The sequence below is a fragment of the Camelina sativa genome, chromosome 7 (genome assembly GCF_000633955.1).
Source record: "Camelina sativa cultivar DH55 chromosome 7, Cs, whole genome shotgun sequence".
Taxonomy (NCBI): domain Eukaryota; kingdom Viridiplantae; phylum Streptophyta; class Magnoliopsida; order Brassicales; family Brassicaceae; genus Camelina; species Camelina sativa.
This window is the reverse complement of record NC_025691.1, coordinates 27,667,943-27,681,862: the sequence shown is the minus strand read 5'-3', so window position 1 is coordinate 27,681,862 and position 13,920 is coordinate 27,667,943. Positions and strand designations below refer to the sequence as shown.

Here is a 13,920-nt window from a genome sequence, read left to right as displayed (position 1 = left end):
GGGGGGGGGGGGGGGAGCATATTGGTAGACACTTGGATTCTCTAGACTCAAATCCGGATCAATGCTTGCAGCAGTCAAAAGATATATTTCGGAACAGGTCCGTTGGGATGTAGAGTCAAAGCACTTGGCTTCATTCGTGGAACTTTTGCTGAAAAACACAAAGAGAATAGAGAAAATGATCGTACACTTAGAAGACCGTTACCTTAAAGCAAGAGATTTTAAAAGGCTGGTTCGCACTCTTTCTCACAACAACGATGTCTCCATTGTGTTCTCAACCAAGCCCAAAACATCAGACGAGTGGGAAATCATAGGGTTTCCTTAAGCTATTCTGTTTTTTTTTTTTTTATAAATTACTTGATGTCACTTATTTGGATTTTTTTTTTTAAAACAATGTTTTCTTTAAAGGAAAAAAAGTAATTTTTCCATAGAAGTTATAAACGTAATCATATGTGATACAATGTGATTACTTTGATGCTCAACGTGTTTTGATGATTATAACATTTTTCTATTTCATGAAAATGGAAATTTGTAGATGTCAAAAATAATAATATGAAAATTATGTAGTTGTAAATGTACTTAAGATCATCATCACCAACAATTATTAAAATGAAGCTTTCATGAATGAATCAGAATCACAAGGTCAAGCAACATAGTAGATAGGGCGTCTGTATTCATCAAAATACTCATCTCGGTGCAAGAACAAAATCGCGTAAATCGCGTATATTATTCCCGGTAGGTACCCTAAGCAAGTGAGTATCAAACAAATGAAGAACTCAACCTACAAAAAATTAAACAAACAAACAAAAAGATCACAAGTTAGAAAAAAAAAACTCTATATTTTTGTTCTAGCCCCTTCATTAGTGTTTCTTTTTTTAGAAACCACCACAATTACATTATCAGTAATTCATCTCCAATCAAACATCTTATAGATTGGTTCCCGTAAACCGGAACGTAATCAATTTCAATATAACCGCAATCAAATCAATTTTCAAACCATCGTGATTCGATTTCCGAAACAACAAGTAGAGAAATTTCAGAGATTAAGCTACGGCGGATTAAAGATCTGAATTCCTAATTTGATGAATTTGAGAGAGATGGAACTTACAGTGCAGCAGCCATGCCTGAGACAAACTCCAACCGGAGGAAGAAGGATGGCGATGATGATCTCGCAGCAAAGCTCGCAACTACTAACCATGAAGAAGGATGGCGATGATGATGATCAGATTTGATGACTTGAAGAAGAAGGGAGAAGCTTCACGAAACAAAGACCACAAATATAGGTCCCTTTTATTTAAGTCGTTGGGTACAGCGAACGTCAAATCTAATAATTAAGGTACAGAGTGTAACGCGAGATCTTCACCGTTCATTTTGACGGATTTTTATATCCTACGGTTCGTTGTTAAGGTTTATTATTCTTGACGACATCTGGCGTCACTTTATTGGTTGACTCATGGAAGCTTTGTACGACTACGTACATATTATTCTTTCACGATTTCCCCTGGAAAAAAGAAAAGAAAATAAAAATCACTATTAATTTGTTATAAAAATTATTACAAAATTTACGTGGAAACTATTTTTTTAATACAAAGCAGTTATATATATATATATATATATATATATACTTATGTTTGTAAAAATATTTTAAGGAGGACGTGCGTTTTAAAACGAGGACAAATTTTGTGGAACTAAACACACACATGATGAATTTTGGGTAGACCAGATACAACACATGTAAGATTAGTCCATTCAAAATTTTTCCTTTAATCTCTTAAGTGGACCACATCCACTAGGTTGGACTCAACTTGTTTATATGCATGTTTAATGATGCATGTAAGGATTTTAATGTGCTCCAAGTGGACCAGATTAAACGCCCGAACAGATTTTTGTCCACCACATATATGTCCTTCGGTCTCTTTAGTAGACCAGATCTGCTTTGTTGACACACTTGTCCATCTCAATTATGTCATTCGCTCTCTTAATGGACAATATATAATTGGTAGACGAAACTTGTCCTTCAATATGAAACCATTTTCTCCACCCTACAGTCATGCTGACGCATGTACTAGTCTTATTGAAAAATATCATATTCAACCTTCAAGGAAGCATATTTAGTCCATCAGATATGGTCCATCATAAATATACTGATCTTATTGTACATCCAGTGGACCAGATTAAACGTCCGAACAGGTTTTTGTCCACCACATTTATGTCCTTCGATCTCTTTAGTAGACCATATCCGTTTTGTTGCGCACTTGTCCATCCCAATTATGTACTTCGCTCTCTTAGTGGACAATATATGATTGGTAGACGATAATTGTCCTTCAATATGAAACCATTTTCTCCACCCTGCAATCCTGCTGACGCATGTACTGGTCTTATTGAAAAATATCATACTCAGCCTTCAAGGAACCATATCTAGTCCATCAGATCTTGTCCATCAGAAGAAAAAAAATCGGTTTAGATATCAGATCTGGTCTATTAAAGTTGTATAGAGAATGAAACGAAGAAACTCAAGTATGAGAAATATCATACTTAACCTTGAGAGGAGCATCTCCAGAACGAACAAAACACTCTGCTCATCCACGGCGAGGCATGTGGGTTATCTGGAGGTGGTGATTTTGAAAGAATTTATTTGTTTCGAAGAAAGATAGAAGAGACAAGAAGAGAAAAAGATGAAATGTCGAGAGAAATGATAAGAGAAATTAGCCAACAATGCCATGAACAGTGTCAATCTTTCTCACCAATGCCATTTTCAACAAAACCTTTTCTGAAATGCCATATGATCCACTTTTGGCTAACCTAAAATGACAAAATTTTCCTTAATTAAAAATTTCATTTGTTTCCCTCTTCTTCTCTCACTTCTCTCATTTCTCTGGATCTCTCTCTATCTTTCTCTAATTCATCATTTTTGTTTTTCTCAAAACCTCTAAAACTTCATTCTCTTTCTCCAAACCCCATCTCTCCAGATATCCAATCCTCTCTTTCTCCAAATTCCCATCTCTCTTTCAAACCTCTATATGATTTATCTGCCCAGAATTTGCGATTCAAAAAACACATTTGATGCATCTTCGATGGACCAGATCCACAGTCCGGTGGACAAGGCTTCTTTTGTATATCGATAGACCATATATGGTGGACTAGAGAACTGGTAAACCAAACTTATCCATTTTACTAACAAATCTTGTTCATCGTTAAGATCTTCTGAAGCTGATATGGTCCACTAGAGAAAATAAAGTTATGGAGACGATAAATACTTTGGTTGTCGAATCTGGTCCACCAGAGGCACATCATTTTCAATGGATATGTGGTCAACAAACTTGCAATGGACAAAAAGCGTCGACGGACAAAATTGGGGTACACAAAGAATTTTGATGTTGGATCTGATCCACTGTATCTACAGACCTGTTGAGTGAACATAATTGAGAGTGGACATAAAATCTATAGAGAAATTGAATCTGGTCCACCCAAAGTAAAACAAGTTCAGTACATGTCTTAATTGAATTGTAGATAGACAAATTATTTTGATAATTTTATATTAATTTTATATTTGACTCTAAAAATAATCATTATATACAAAATTAAGCGGAAAGTAATCGGATTAGACGGATTATCATCAAATTAGACATGTATAATTGAGTAATCGATGCTAGATGGGGATTAGTTATTAATTGAGGTGAAGAGGATGGACCTAACGATTTTGCAAGACGTAATTGATGCTAGGCGGGGATTTTTAAAACAGAGAAGCAAACCAACAAAAAATGAATCCGCCTATAAATGAATGAAACCACTATTAAAAAATCTATTTCGAACGAAACGAGATTAATTAAGGCTAAAAGACGCGACGAAACTCTAAAACAACAAACGAATGAGAGATCTTTGAGTTTAGTTCTATAAAATAGACACAAACACAAAACCAAATCAATCAATCCACACCTAAGCTAACGTAATATAAAAAATAAAAAAAAAAATCTCTAATAAATTAGTTAATTAAATCTATCGGGAATTTATTAGGCTTAAGTATTATTTTACAAACGAACTTTACCCCCAAGGTTTACAAAAGAAGTAGAAAAAAAAAAAAAAAAAACTGTTCTCTCTTTTTATAAGAAAAAAGGGACCGACCAAAACATTAAAAAAAAAAAAAAAAAGAGAGATAACAAAACCCTCTTTTGCTCTGCTTCGCTCTCTCTCTCTCTCTCTCTCCCTCTCCCCCAAATTTTGAAAATTGTGAATGGAATTCAGATACAGAGCCATCGACACTGATCGACCACCTCCTTCTACGGACACTGCACCTTCTCAGTCTCCGTTACCGAACTCCTCTTTCTTACCGCCGCCGCGATCAATCCCAGGTTTTGTTACTGTTCATTCACCTCTCGTTTTTGTTACTGTTCTGTCGCCCTGTATCCTTGTCCGAGAAACATTATTATGATTTGATTTGAATCGCCCGGTGATGCGATTGTACATAGATGTTGATTTGGAATGTATATCTTTAGGATCAAGTGAGGATGATCAAGTTAGGGAAGCGATTCAAAGAGAGATTGAGAAGGAGCAAATCCGTCAAGAGATCATTATCGCAGAAGCAGCGAGGAAAAGAGAGCTTATAGCCGAGGTTTTACAAGAGATGGCTATCGATAGAGAAATGGCGAAAAGACGAGTGGCTGAGACGGGGATGTCGTTAGAGGACAAGATAACTATGTGGATCAATCAAAGGAAGCTCTCGAATCAGAACAACTTGTTCAGTCCTATGTTGTCCAAAGGTCCTTACAACGGTTTAGTTGCATCACCAATGATGCAATTGCCTTCACTCCAAGTCCAAGTCCAAGTCCAACCAATGCATGAGGCTACTACTACCGGAACATCAGTTTTTGAGACTAATAAAGACAAGTTGATTGTATTGGTAAGTCCTTTTGTTTTGAAGTGATGATTTAGCAATAAATGATTTTTCTAACATTGGGATATCTTATCATTTGTATCCATGTGCGCTTTTTAAGTGCTTCATTTGTGTTCTCTTTTGATTACTCTGTTGCAGAATAGGGCTGACACTATAGGAGGAAAGGGTAAAGAAGACAGTGTTGGTACCATACATTTGCCTCAACTCCAGCCGATACCTGAGGCTACCGGTACACCAGTTTTGGAGTCTAACAAAGAGAAGTTGATTGTACTGGTAAGTGCTTTAAAGGGAAAATGGCCAAAATCAACCTCAACTATTTCTCGAACGCTTTTTCATACATAAACTTTAGTACTCTGCAAATAACAATCTGAACGGTGTTAAAATTCAAATTTTCTACCTGAACTATATGAAATGTTGTCAATTTTAACATTTGTTCGAATAATTTTAAATTGGAGTTTAACAGAACTGTGTTAGACAACATGTGGCGTCAATGTGGCACTAGAACTAACTAAAACGATGTTGTTTTGGTCATTTCGTAGCAACCACAACATACCAAAAATGACCAAAACGACGTTGTTTTGATCAATCTCAGTGCCAGATGGACCCTACAAGTCGTCTGACTCAGTACCGTTAAACTCTAATTTAACACTGCTCGAATATATGTTGAAATTGACAACATTTCATATAGTTCAGGTAGCAAATTTAAATTTTATCACAGTTTAGGTTGTTATTTGCAGGGTATTGAAGTTTAGGTATGAAAAAACGTTTGACAAATAGTTGGAGTTGATTTTGGCCGTTTACCCGTGCTTTAAATGATTGTTCTTTCATTTTTCTTATATTTTACTACAAGTGTGTTATCTCATCGTTTTGTATCCCACACACATTGGTCTTTGTTTCATTGTGTGTTCTCTTTGATTACTATTGCAGGCTAGAGCTGGTCCTATAGGAGAAAAGCGTAAAGCAGAGGATACTGATCAAACTGGTTTGAACAAACATGTTAAAGGGAAAAAAAGGCACAAAGCAAAAGAAGCAGCAGTCTTGGAAGCAAAGACGATGTCTGTGGAAACCGGAGAAATAGTCTCTTCGAAAAAGCAAGTAGAAAGCAAAATAAGAAGAAGCTTTAAGTTTTGGTGTGACATTTGTAAAGTTGGGACCTATTGTCAAACAGTCATGAGGGATCATGAGTTAGGTAAAAAGCATAAGGCTGCTGTTTCACAACAGAGTGAAGCACCTGAGGCTGCTTCAACGTCCTTAGCTCCTCCTGCTTCCGGTACAACGCCACAATCAGAAGCCATTTCAGGAATTGAAACTGCTGCTAATGTACCGGCTCAAAAAGTGGAAGAAATGTCGGTGAAAGAAACAACGGGAAAGAAGACAGAAGAAGGTGAGAAGAAAAAGAAGGTAACGATTTGGTGCAGCACTTGTAATATTCATGCAAATTCTGAGACGACGATGAGGAATCATAGGCTTGGGAAAAAACACTTGGCTTTGGTTGAGAAAGAGAAACGTAAACCCATTACAGTTCCAGTGAGTGCTGCTGATCCAGGAGAGAAAGAGTCAGTTTCTCTAGCAATGGATCATACAGAAGGTGAAGGTTCATTGCTTGGTCAAGCCATATCAGTTTCTCTAGCGATGGATGATACAAAAGGTAAAGGTTCATTGCTTGGTCAAGTCATAGAAGATTCTTAATTTGTTAGGTCATGACAACACATAATGGCCGAGGAATCAGAGATTGAGTTTCATTGAGCCATGAATCAGAGACTTGCACATGAGTTTTTTTTTTTGTTTTTTTTGTTTGAAGTGAGAATGGGAATGTTTAGTGACAAACATAAGTGTTTTAGACCCCACAGTAATTGCATTGTGGAATGTATTATCTTTTCATATTGCTATCATGTACAGTATACTGTACAAGTTGATTATGTTTATGTGGACTTCACATGATAGATATATGTCTTCTTTCAGGTCGTAATGTCATTTGACTTGTAATGCCTAGGCAAGGTCCAATATGGTTTATTTAGGGGCATTTCAAATGTTGGGTCAGATTTTGGCTGACTCCAAAATAGTACACTCCAATGTGCAGAAATCTTCTCGCGGTACACTACTTGCATCTAGAAATAAAATCTAGAGATAATAATGTAAAAAACTTTGGATCAATATCACTAATTTTTCAACTAACGATGGTTAAAGATTGTGACGTCACTCACCATTAGTACAAAACCAATCTAAAAGGAGCTAAAAAAGTGCTAGGTGACGTGGCGTTAAATCACTGGTGAAGAGCTTCAGCAACACACAGAAGAAGCTTAAAGAAGAAAAAAGTTGTTCGGAAAAAAAATTAGCTTTCGGTTTTATCTTCTTCTTCTTCTTCTTCGAATTTTCAGAAGCGCCCTTCTTCTTCTCTATTCGTACAACAACAATGGCGTCTATGGCTGCAACCACCAATTTCTCCAAATCTTTGCTCTTTCCTTCCTCCCGTGGTTTGTCTCTCTTAAAAATCCCTACTTTAATCTCTCTCTTCTCGGTTTAGGTTTCGGTATATATGTCGGGTTTCATCTGAATTATGCTTAAATCCTTAGTAATTAGACTTTTTAGATTTCGTATTTTGTAGGAGTTGAAAGTGTAAATTCGATTTTTTTTTTCTTCTTGTTCAATTTCAGGGAATGTGAGCTTGAAATCGCAGAGAGGTAGTAGTAGTAGTAGTACTAGGACATGGCCAAATCAGAACAAGTCAAGAAATGGTTACAGGTCTCTCCGTGTGAATGGATTGTTCGGAGGTGGAAACAAAGATAATAACAGTGAAGATGGACAATCTAAGGTATACCATACATACATACATTAAAGATTGGATTTGTTGTTATGTTTCAGTTAGGCTTCAAAATCATGTTCAAGAAGATGAAGTTTATGTTTCTTCTTGTGTGGTGTTTTCCTAGGCAGGGATATTTGGTAATATGCAGAATATGTATGAGACTGTGAAGAAAGCTCAAATGGTTGTTCAAGTTGAAGCTGTTCGTGTCCAAAAAGAGTTAGCTGCGTAAGTCTTCTGCGCATTTTACCATTACAAACACCTCTATAAAATTTTATTTAGTTTCGATGTTTGCTTTTTGTTCCATTTTCGCAGCGCTGAGTTTGATGGTTATTGTGAAGGCGAGCTTGTCAAGGTTAGTGAAACTCCTCTTCTGTCCTTATATCAATAAGTTAACTATGAGTCTATCATCAAGGACTCATCAGCGTCTCTTCTGGTTCTTATTTGAGTCTGTTTCCCTAGAAGATTCTTGGTATAATGTAAATATTCAATTTTTTTTTTGCATTGAAGGGGTGTTTTCTGTTTTGTTATGTCTTTGGATAATTTGATAAGAACCACACTCTACAATCTCAACTCTTTGTTGTTTCTGTTACTAATTCAGGTGAACTGAAAACTTTTTGGTAATGTTACAGGTTACATTATCAGGTAACCAGCAACCAATCCGTACTGATATAACCGAGGCAGCAATGGAATTAGGTTCCGAAGTGAGTAGCTATATCTACCTTTTTTTTATGGAACAATCAAAAGCTAATTCGTTTTTTCTCTCTTTTGTTGATCATCATGTTGTGTGTGTGTTTCCTATGGCAGAAACTTTCACAACTTGTTACAGAAGCATACAAGGACGCACACGCCAAGAGTGTGGTGGTAAGGCAACCACAAACCATTTTATCACAATGCAACAAAATTACATGTCTCTCTCTTTGTCTGTTCTAATTGAACTTTGTGAATTTTATAGGCTATGAAAGAAAGAATGAGCGACCTTGCGCAGAGCTTAGGTATGCCACCAGGCCTCAGCGAAGGAATGAAGTAAGAAGCTGTTTTTTTTTGTTGTCTTATTCAACTTTACAGGTAGAAGAGGCAAAAGAGCATTGTACTTTTTTATGGATCAGACATTAAAATCTTTTTCGTTATTGCAATTTTATACCGTGGTTTAATCATCATGTATCAATAAATATATATATATATATATATATATATATATCTTCTTCGAATACAAGCATTCTTAGATTATCATCTTATAGTCATCTTAAGATTTTTGGAGGGAGCCTTTTCTCGTCTTGTGTGTGACTAAGAAGATCTTGGAAGCTCTTTTCCAGCCAAGAATGATCTTAAAAGAGTGAGAGCACGCTCCGGTTGCAACACCGGCACTTCATGGCCAGCCCCTCTTACCGTTGCAAAGGTAAGCCCCTCGTATACCTCTGTCCATCCTCCCACCTGTCACCACCCCCACTGTGAAATCAATGGCTCTGCATAATAAGCACAGAGGTATGAATATGATGAAACTTACCTGCTTCTCGGAGTACCAAGGATACCAGCGAGTTTTCACGGGAAGATTGAGTTTGCTGAGAGCAAGTCGAGTCCCAGTCACTGGAACCACTGCGTCTGTATCGCCACTGCATTGAAAAAATGTGGTTAAAAAGATACGAAAGATACTCTACTTGGAGCTAGTTTCATGGATTACCTAAAGACCCAGATCCTCAAACCAGCTACAATGAGTTCCTTGTATGTGGGCAACATTGAAAGTCAGAATCTCCCCAGTTCTTATTCAAAACCATATTGCACGTGGTCCACTTATAAGGAATGGATGTAACATTAGCGTGCATAGCTCGTTGTACATCAGGACGGTTATAATATATCTCGGAGTAGTTCTCTGTACAAGGGTCGTATTCCTCTTCCAAAAGCCGTCTATGCAGGAACTTGGTCTGGTTCGTTTGTGGTACACATGAGGGTGAGTAGATGATGTACCCATTGACTTGGCCTCTCTCAACAACCGTGGCGAAGTAGAGTGCCCAACTGCAGTGTTTTTATGCGTTGTGAAGCTGCAGTGTTTGAGGACAGACTTGTAGGATCTGTCGGAGATCATTGCGTGTGACCATGCGTACATGACTGCTCCTAGTCTGTCGTAATGCTTGTCCATATCTCCATTTCCAACCTGTCCAAAAAATAGATTAATTAAGAAGTAGGGATATGAATCTTTATTNCTTTTCCAGCCAAGAATGATCTTAAAAGAGTGAGAGCACGCTCCGGTTGCAACACCGGCACTTCATGGCCAGCCCCTCTTACCGTTGCAAAGGTAAGCCCCTCGTATACCTCTGTCCATCCTCCCACCTGTCACCACCCCCACTGTGAAATCAATGGCTCTGCATAATAAGCACAGAGGTATGAATATGATGAAACTTACCTGCTTCTCGGAGTACCAAGGATACCAGCGAGTTTTCACGGGAAGATTGAGTTTGCTGAGAGCAAGTCGAGTCCCAGTCACTGGAACCACTGCGTCTGTATCGCCACTGCATTGAAAAAATGTGGTTAAAAAGATACGAAAGATACTCTACTTGGAGCTAGTTTCATGGATTACCTAAAGACCCAGATCCTCAAACCAGCTACAATGAGTTCCTTGTATGTGGGCAACATTGAAAGTCAGAATCTCCCCAGTTCTTATTCAAAACCATATTGCACGTGGTCCACTTATAAGGAATGGATGTAACATTAGCGTGCATAGCTCGTTGTACATCAGGACGGTTATAATATATCTCGGAGTAGTTCTCTGTACAAGGGTCGTATTCCTCTTCCAAAAGCCGTCTATGCAGGAACTTGGTCTGGTTCGTTTGTGGTACACATGAGGGTGAGTAGATGATGTACCCATTGACTTGGCCTCTCTCAACAACCGTGGCGAAGTAGAGTGCCCAACTGCAGTGTTTTTATGCGTTGTGAAGCTGCAGTGTTTGAGGACAGACTTGTAGGATCTGTCGGAGATCATTGCGTGTGACCATGCGTACATGACTGCTCCTAGTCTGTCGTAATGCTTGTCCATATCTCCATTTCCAACCTGTCCAAAAAATAGATTAATTAAGAAGTAGGGATATGAATCTTTATTTTTTTTTATTGTTTTGTTATTACAAATCTTGGAGTGAAGGTTTCGGAAATGTGATAAATAGAAGAGAACCCTAGCTAGTTTTACCATGAGTCCTTTGAGGTTGATGATGGGTGTGTTGTTGAAAGCTTTGTTGTAGAGATAGATCTTTTTAGCAAGTTGAGGAACATAATGCCCTATAATACATTGACATTACAAATAAGTCTATTGCCTTAGCTTAAAAAACCAAATCAATCCTGAATGGCTCAAGAGAGTGTGTGTGTGTGTGTGTATTCATACCAGCATAGCTTTCACCAGCAATGAAGAAATCTCTATATTGGTACTGAGGAAATCTTGACATCCACTTGATTAGAAATATTAAATTTTTCTGAGCTGCAAGATTCAAATTTTCATAAGCCACCTCGATAACAAATAAAGCTTGATAAGACATAAATGAATAGAAGTGAAGCTAAACAGTCCGTTCGTCCCCTGAATCTATAAGATCGGAGCTTGTGTTAGTGTATGAAAATCCAACTCCGGCAGGCGATTCAAGAAACAAAATGTTTGCTTCTATTCATTACAAATCACAGGTTCAAAGTATGGTTGATTAATTATTGTACAAGTACAACGATGAGATTCCAGAACAAAAGAATAGTAACCTGTGTTCCACGTAAACTTGTTGAGATAGAGATTGGAACCAGTTTTATCGATCCGAAACGGTCCAATTTCCTCGGAAGCTCCATAACTAATCGACGAGCAGCCCGGTCCTACGATGAACTCACTTACATCATTACATGTAAACTCTTTACATTCCAAAGTGTTTGAAAAAGGATGAAAGTTGAAGCGAGCAGCTAACTTACAAGCCATTAGGATGATCAAATGCATAAACAACAAACTCTACAAAAGAACAAAAAAAAGACAGTTGTCCCATTGGACAAACAATAAAGAAGTAATCGGAAACATTCGGCTGTTCCATACCAGCCTGACTGGAATCCACCACTCTACCAAAGATACTAACTAGTTCATGAAAAATATTTGCCATAACGGAAAGGCCTTGATTTTTTTTTTTTTCTCACCCTGATGTTTCCCTTTTTTTGTGTGTGTGCAAACTCACCTTGATGTTTTCCTTTCCATTAATAGTCGTCTCTCTAAATTATAAGTAAAGTTTTTTTTTTGTTTTTTTTTTTTTTGTCAACGTAGTTTCTTTTGTTCGTATTTTTGTTTCTAATTTAATGTTGGGGTTTATTTTACAAGACTCGGAGATCAATAAATTTCTAAAAAAAACATCTTAATGGTGTTTTAAAATTTCCATCTATTTTTTCTTTATTAAACTTCCACATATTTTTTTGATAGGATTTCAGTAAACCAATTAAATTTAAAATATACACAATTATATTTACAAGCCATTAGGGTAATTAAATTTTTTAAAATACACAATTATGTTTAAATAATTTAATTGATTTTTTCCATTTTTCGTTCCAATTTTTTTTTTTAGAAATTAGATTCACTAAAGAATTCCAAACGAATCTGAGTTTCTAAGTAAATATCAGACAACCTTTCAAAGAAAAATCCTTTTAAATTATTATTTTAACATGATATGTAAACTATAAATAAAATTATATAAGATTTAATACAATAATATATGACAAAATATTTTTTATTTTATTTTTTGGTGGGGACAAAATATTTATTATTACCAACCTTCAACTATAATATAAATTTCATTTTAAAAAATGATATTATTCCTATGTGTATATATATATATATATATATACAATGGAAGAAAGAAACCTTAAAAAGTAAAATGATGATGGAGAAAGGAGCTGCATGGTTCATTTACGAGACTCATTGGGTTGTTGATGTTATTTTGGTGGGCAATGATTAAATATTTAAGATAACGCAATATGAAACTCGTGGTACGTTTTGTTCCTTTAAAACTTTACAAAAAAGTAATGTTAGTGGACTTCACTTTCATTTTGGTTTTGACTTTTGACTAGTAATGTGTTATCCAAGTAAATACAAAAATAATGTTTCATATATTTATTGAGAACATTTTGATGTAAATTCTGATATTGCGGTAAGGGATCTAGAGATCTACCGTAACGCTCTATGACCAATAAAAGGGTAAGTTCAAATGGGACAAGAGCAAAGTGTTAAACATTTTATAAAACTACTATCAATATTACTAATCAGATATGTTACTGAATGATCAGAATACATGAGTTATCGTTGTGTAAATTATTTATACAACAAAAAAAAAAGTCATTTCATCAAGTTTATATATTTCCTTGTTTATTTGCAAAACATTGTTTCAACAAAACATCAACCTCTCTTCTGTTGTGAACTCATATGATATTGTTTTTTCCATTTGCATTTATACTTTAGAAATTGTATTATATTTTTAAAAATGCTTAAACTTTATGTTTCCGAAAGACAAAGAGAATGATTATACATGTAAATGAAATAAATAAAATAAAACAAGGGGCATTTGCAAAAATAAGACCACGCAAATGAAAGTATGAAGATATATATAGAGATACATGCATGATGCATATAAGAGTGGAATTGAAGTTGGCGGGAAGAAAAAATCTAACCTCCATTGAGCCAAAGTAGAAGTGGTTTGGTGTGAGAGGAAGAAGAAGACTCCGTGAGCCAGTAAAAAAGTGATCGACCATGTGACTCGTTTACAGTCACGTAACCCGAAAACTGTGAGAACCCAACTTCTGGTTGCCCAGGAAGTGCTTTGATCCTGTCCTTCTCCTGCTCTCTTGTTGATGATGATGATGATGTCGATGAAATCACTAGTAGTAGAAAGATGGGTTGATCTTGCCATTTCTCTTTCTTTCACTCTTTCACTAAAGTCTATACTTTTTCCTCAATGGGCTTTAAACCTTTAGTGTTAGACCATGCAATGTATATAGTGTGTTTATATGCAAAGCGTGAAGCGTGAGAAAAGACATTTTGTGGTTTTGAGGTTCTTTATTGAACGTGCTTTATTGAATGCTGAGTCATTTATTACACAATGTGGACCGCTTTCTCTGTTGACAAAGGACCGCATAACGGCTGCATAATGTATTTCATTGGCTGTTTTAAGAAAAAAATCGATAGGGTAATAAAATGTTGTAATAAAGTAGTATTGAATTTTAAACAATCAGAGTCAAG

General features: G+C 36.2%; 3 protein-coding genes and 1 pseudogene across 3 annotated transcripts; 2 read left to right on the top strand and 2 right to left on the bottom strand.

Annotated features, from left to right (window-relative positions):
• On the bottom strand, positions 520–1,273 carry LOC104702922 (UPF0057 membrane protein At2g24040-like). The gene is made up of 2 exons (XM_019228202.1): positions 1,106–1,273; positions 520–778 (listed from the first exon to the last, which is right to left on the bottom strand). Exons 1-2 carry the CDS (start codon positions 1,193–1,195, stop codon positions 641–643), a joined length of 228 nt encoding a protein of 75 aa, XP_019083747.1. The 5' UTR covers positions 1,196–1,273; the 3' UTR covers positions 520–640.
• On the top strand, positions 4,157–6,831 carry LOC104702921. The gene is made up of 4 exons (XM_010418840.2): positions 4,157–4,346; positions 4,491–4,894; positions 5,027–5,161; positions 5,816–6,831. Exons 1-4 carry the CDS (start codon positions 4,229–4,231, stop codon positions 6,575–6,577), a joined length of 1,419 nt encoding a protein of 472 aa, XP_010417142.1. The 5' UTR covers positions 4,157–4,228; the 3' UTR covers positions 6,578–6,831.
• Positions 7,201–8,842, top strand: LOC104702919 (nucleoid-associated protein At2g24020, chloroplastic). Its single transcript, XM_010418839.1, has 7 exons — positions 7,201–7,362; positions 7,543–7,700; positions 7,816–7,916; positions 8,004–8,043; positions 8,321–8,392; positions 8,496–8,552; positions 8,644–8,842. The coding sequence occupies exons 1-7, from the start codon at positions 7,302–7,304 to the stop codon at positions 8,716–8,718; spliced, it is 564 nt and encodes a 187-aa protein (XP_010417141.1). The 5' UTR covers positions 7,201–7,301; the 3' UTR covers positions 8,719–8,842.
• On the bottom strand, positions 8,941–13,839 carry LOC104704997 (annotated as a pseudogene).

Coding starts and splice junctions, on each gene's coding strand:
- LOC104702922 (XM_019228202.1), bottom strand. CDS start 1,195: ATGGTTAGTAGTTGCGAGCTTTGCTGCGAGATCATCATCGCCATCCTT. Junction 779..1,105: donor TCAGGCATGGCTGCTGCACT/GTAAGTTCCATC, acceptor AATTTTTTGTAG/GTTGAGTTCTTCATTTGTTT.
- LOC104702921 (XM_010418840.2), top strand. CDS start 4,229: ATGGAATTCAGATACAGAGCCATCGACACTGATCGACCACCTCCTTCT. Junction 4,895..5,026: donor AAGACAAGTTGATTGTATTG/GTAAGTCCTTTT, acceptor ACTCTGTTGCAG/AATAGGGCTGACACTATAGG. Junction 5,162..5,815: donor AAGAGAAGTTGATTGTACTG/GTAAGTGCTTTA, acceptor TTACTATTGCAG/GCTAGAGCTGGTCCTATAGG.
- LOC104702919 (XM_010418839.1), top strand. CDS start 7,302: ATGGCGTCTATGGCTGCAACCACCAATTTCTCCAAATCTTTGCTCTTT. Junction 7,917..8,003: donor GTCCAAAAAGAGTTAGCTGC/GTAAGTCTTCTG, acceptor CCATTTTCGCAG/CGCTGAGTTTGATGGTTATT. Junction 8,393..8,495: donor CAATGGAATTAGGTTCCGAA/GTGAGTAGCTAT, acceptor TTCCTATGGCAG/AAACTTTCACAACTTGTTAC.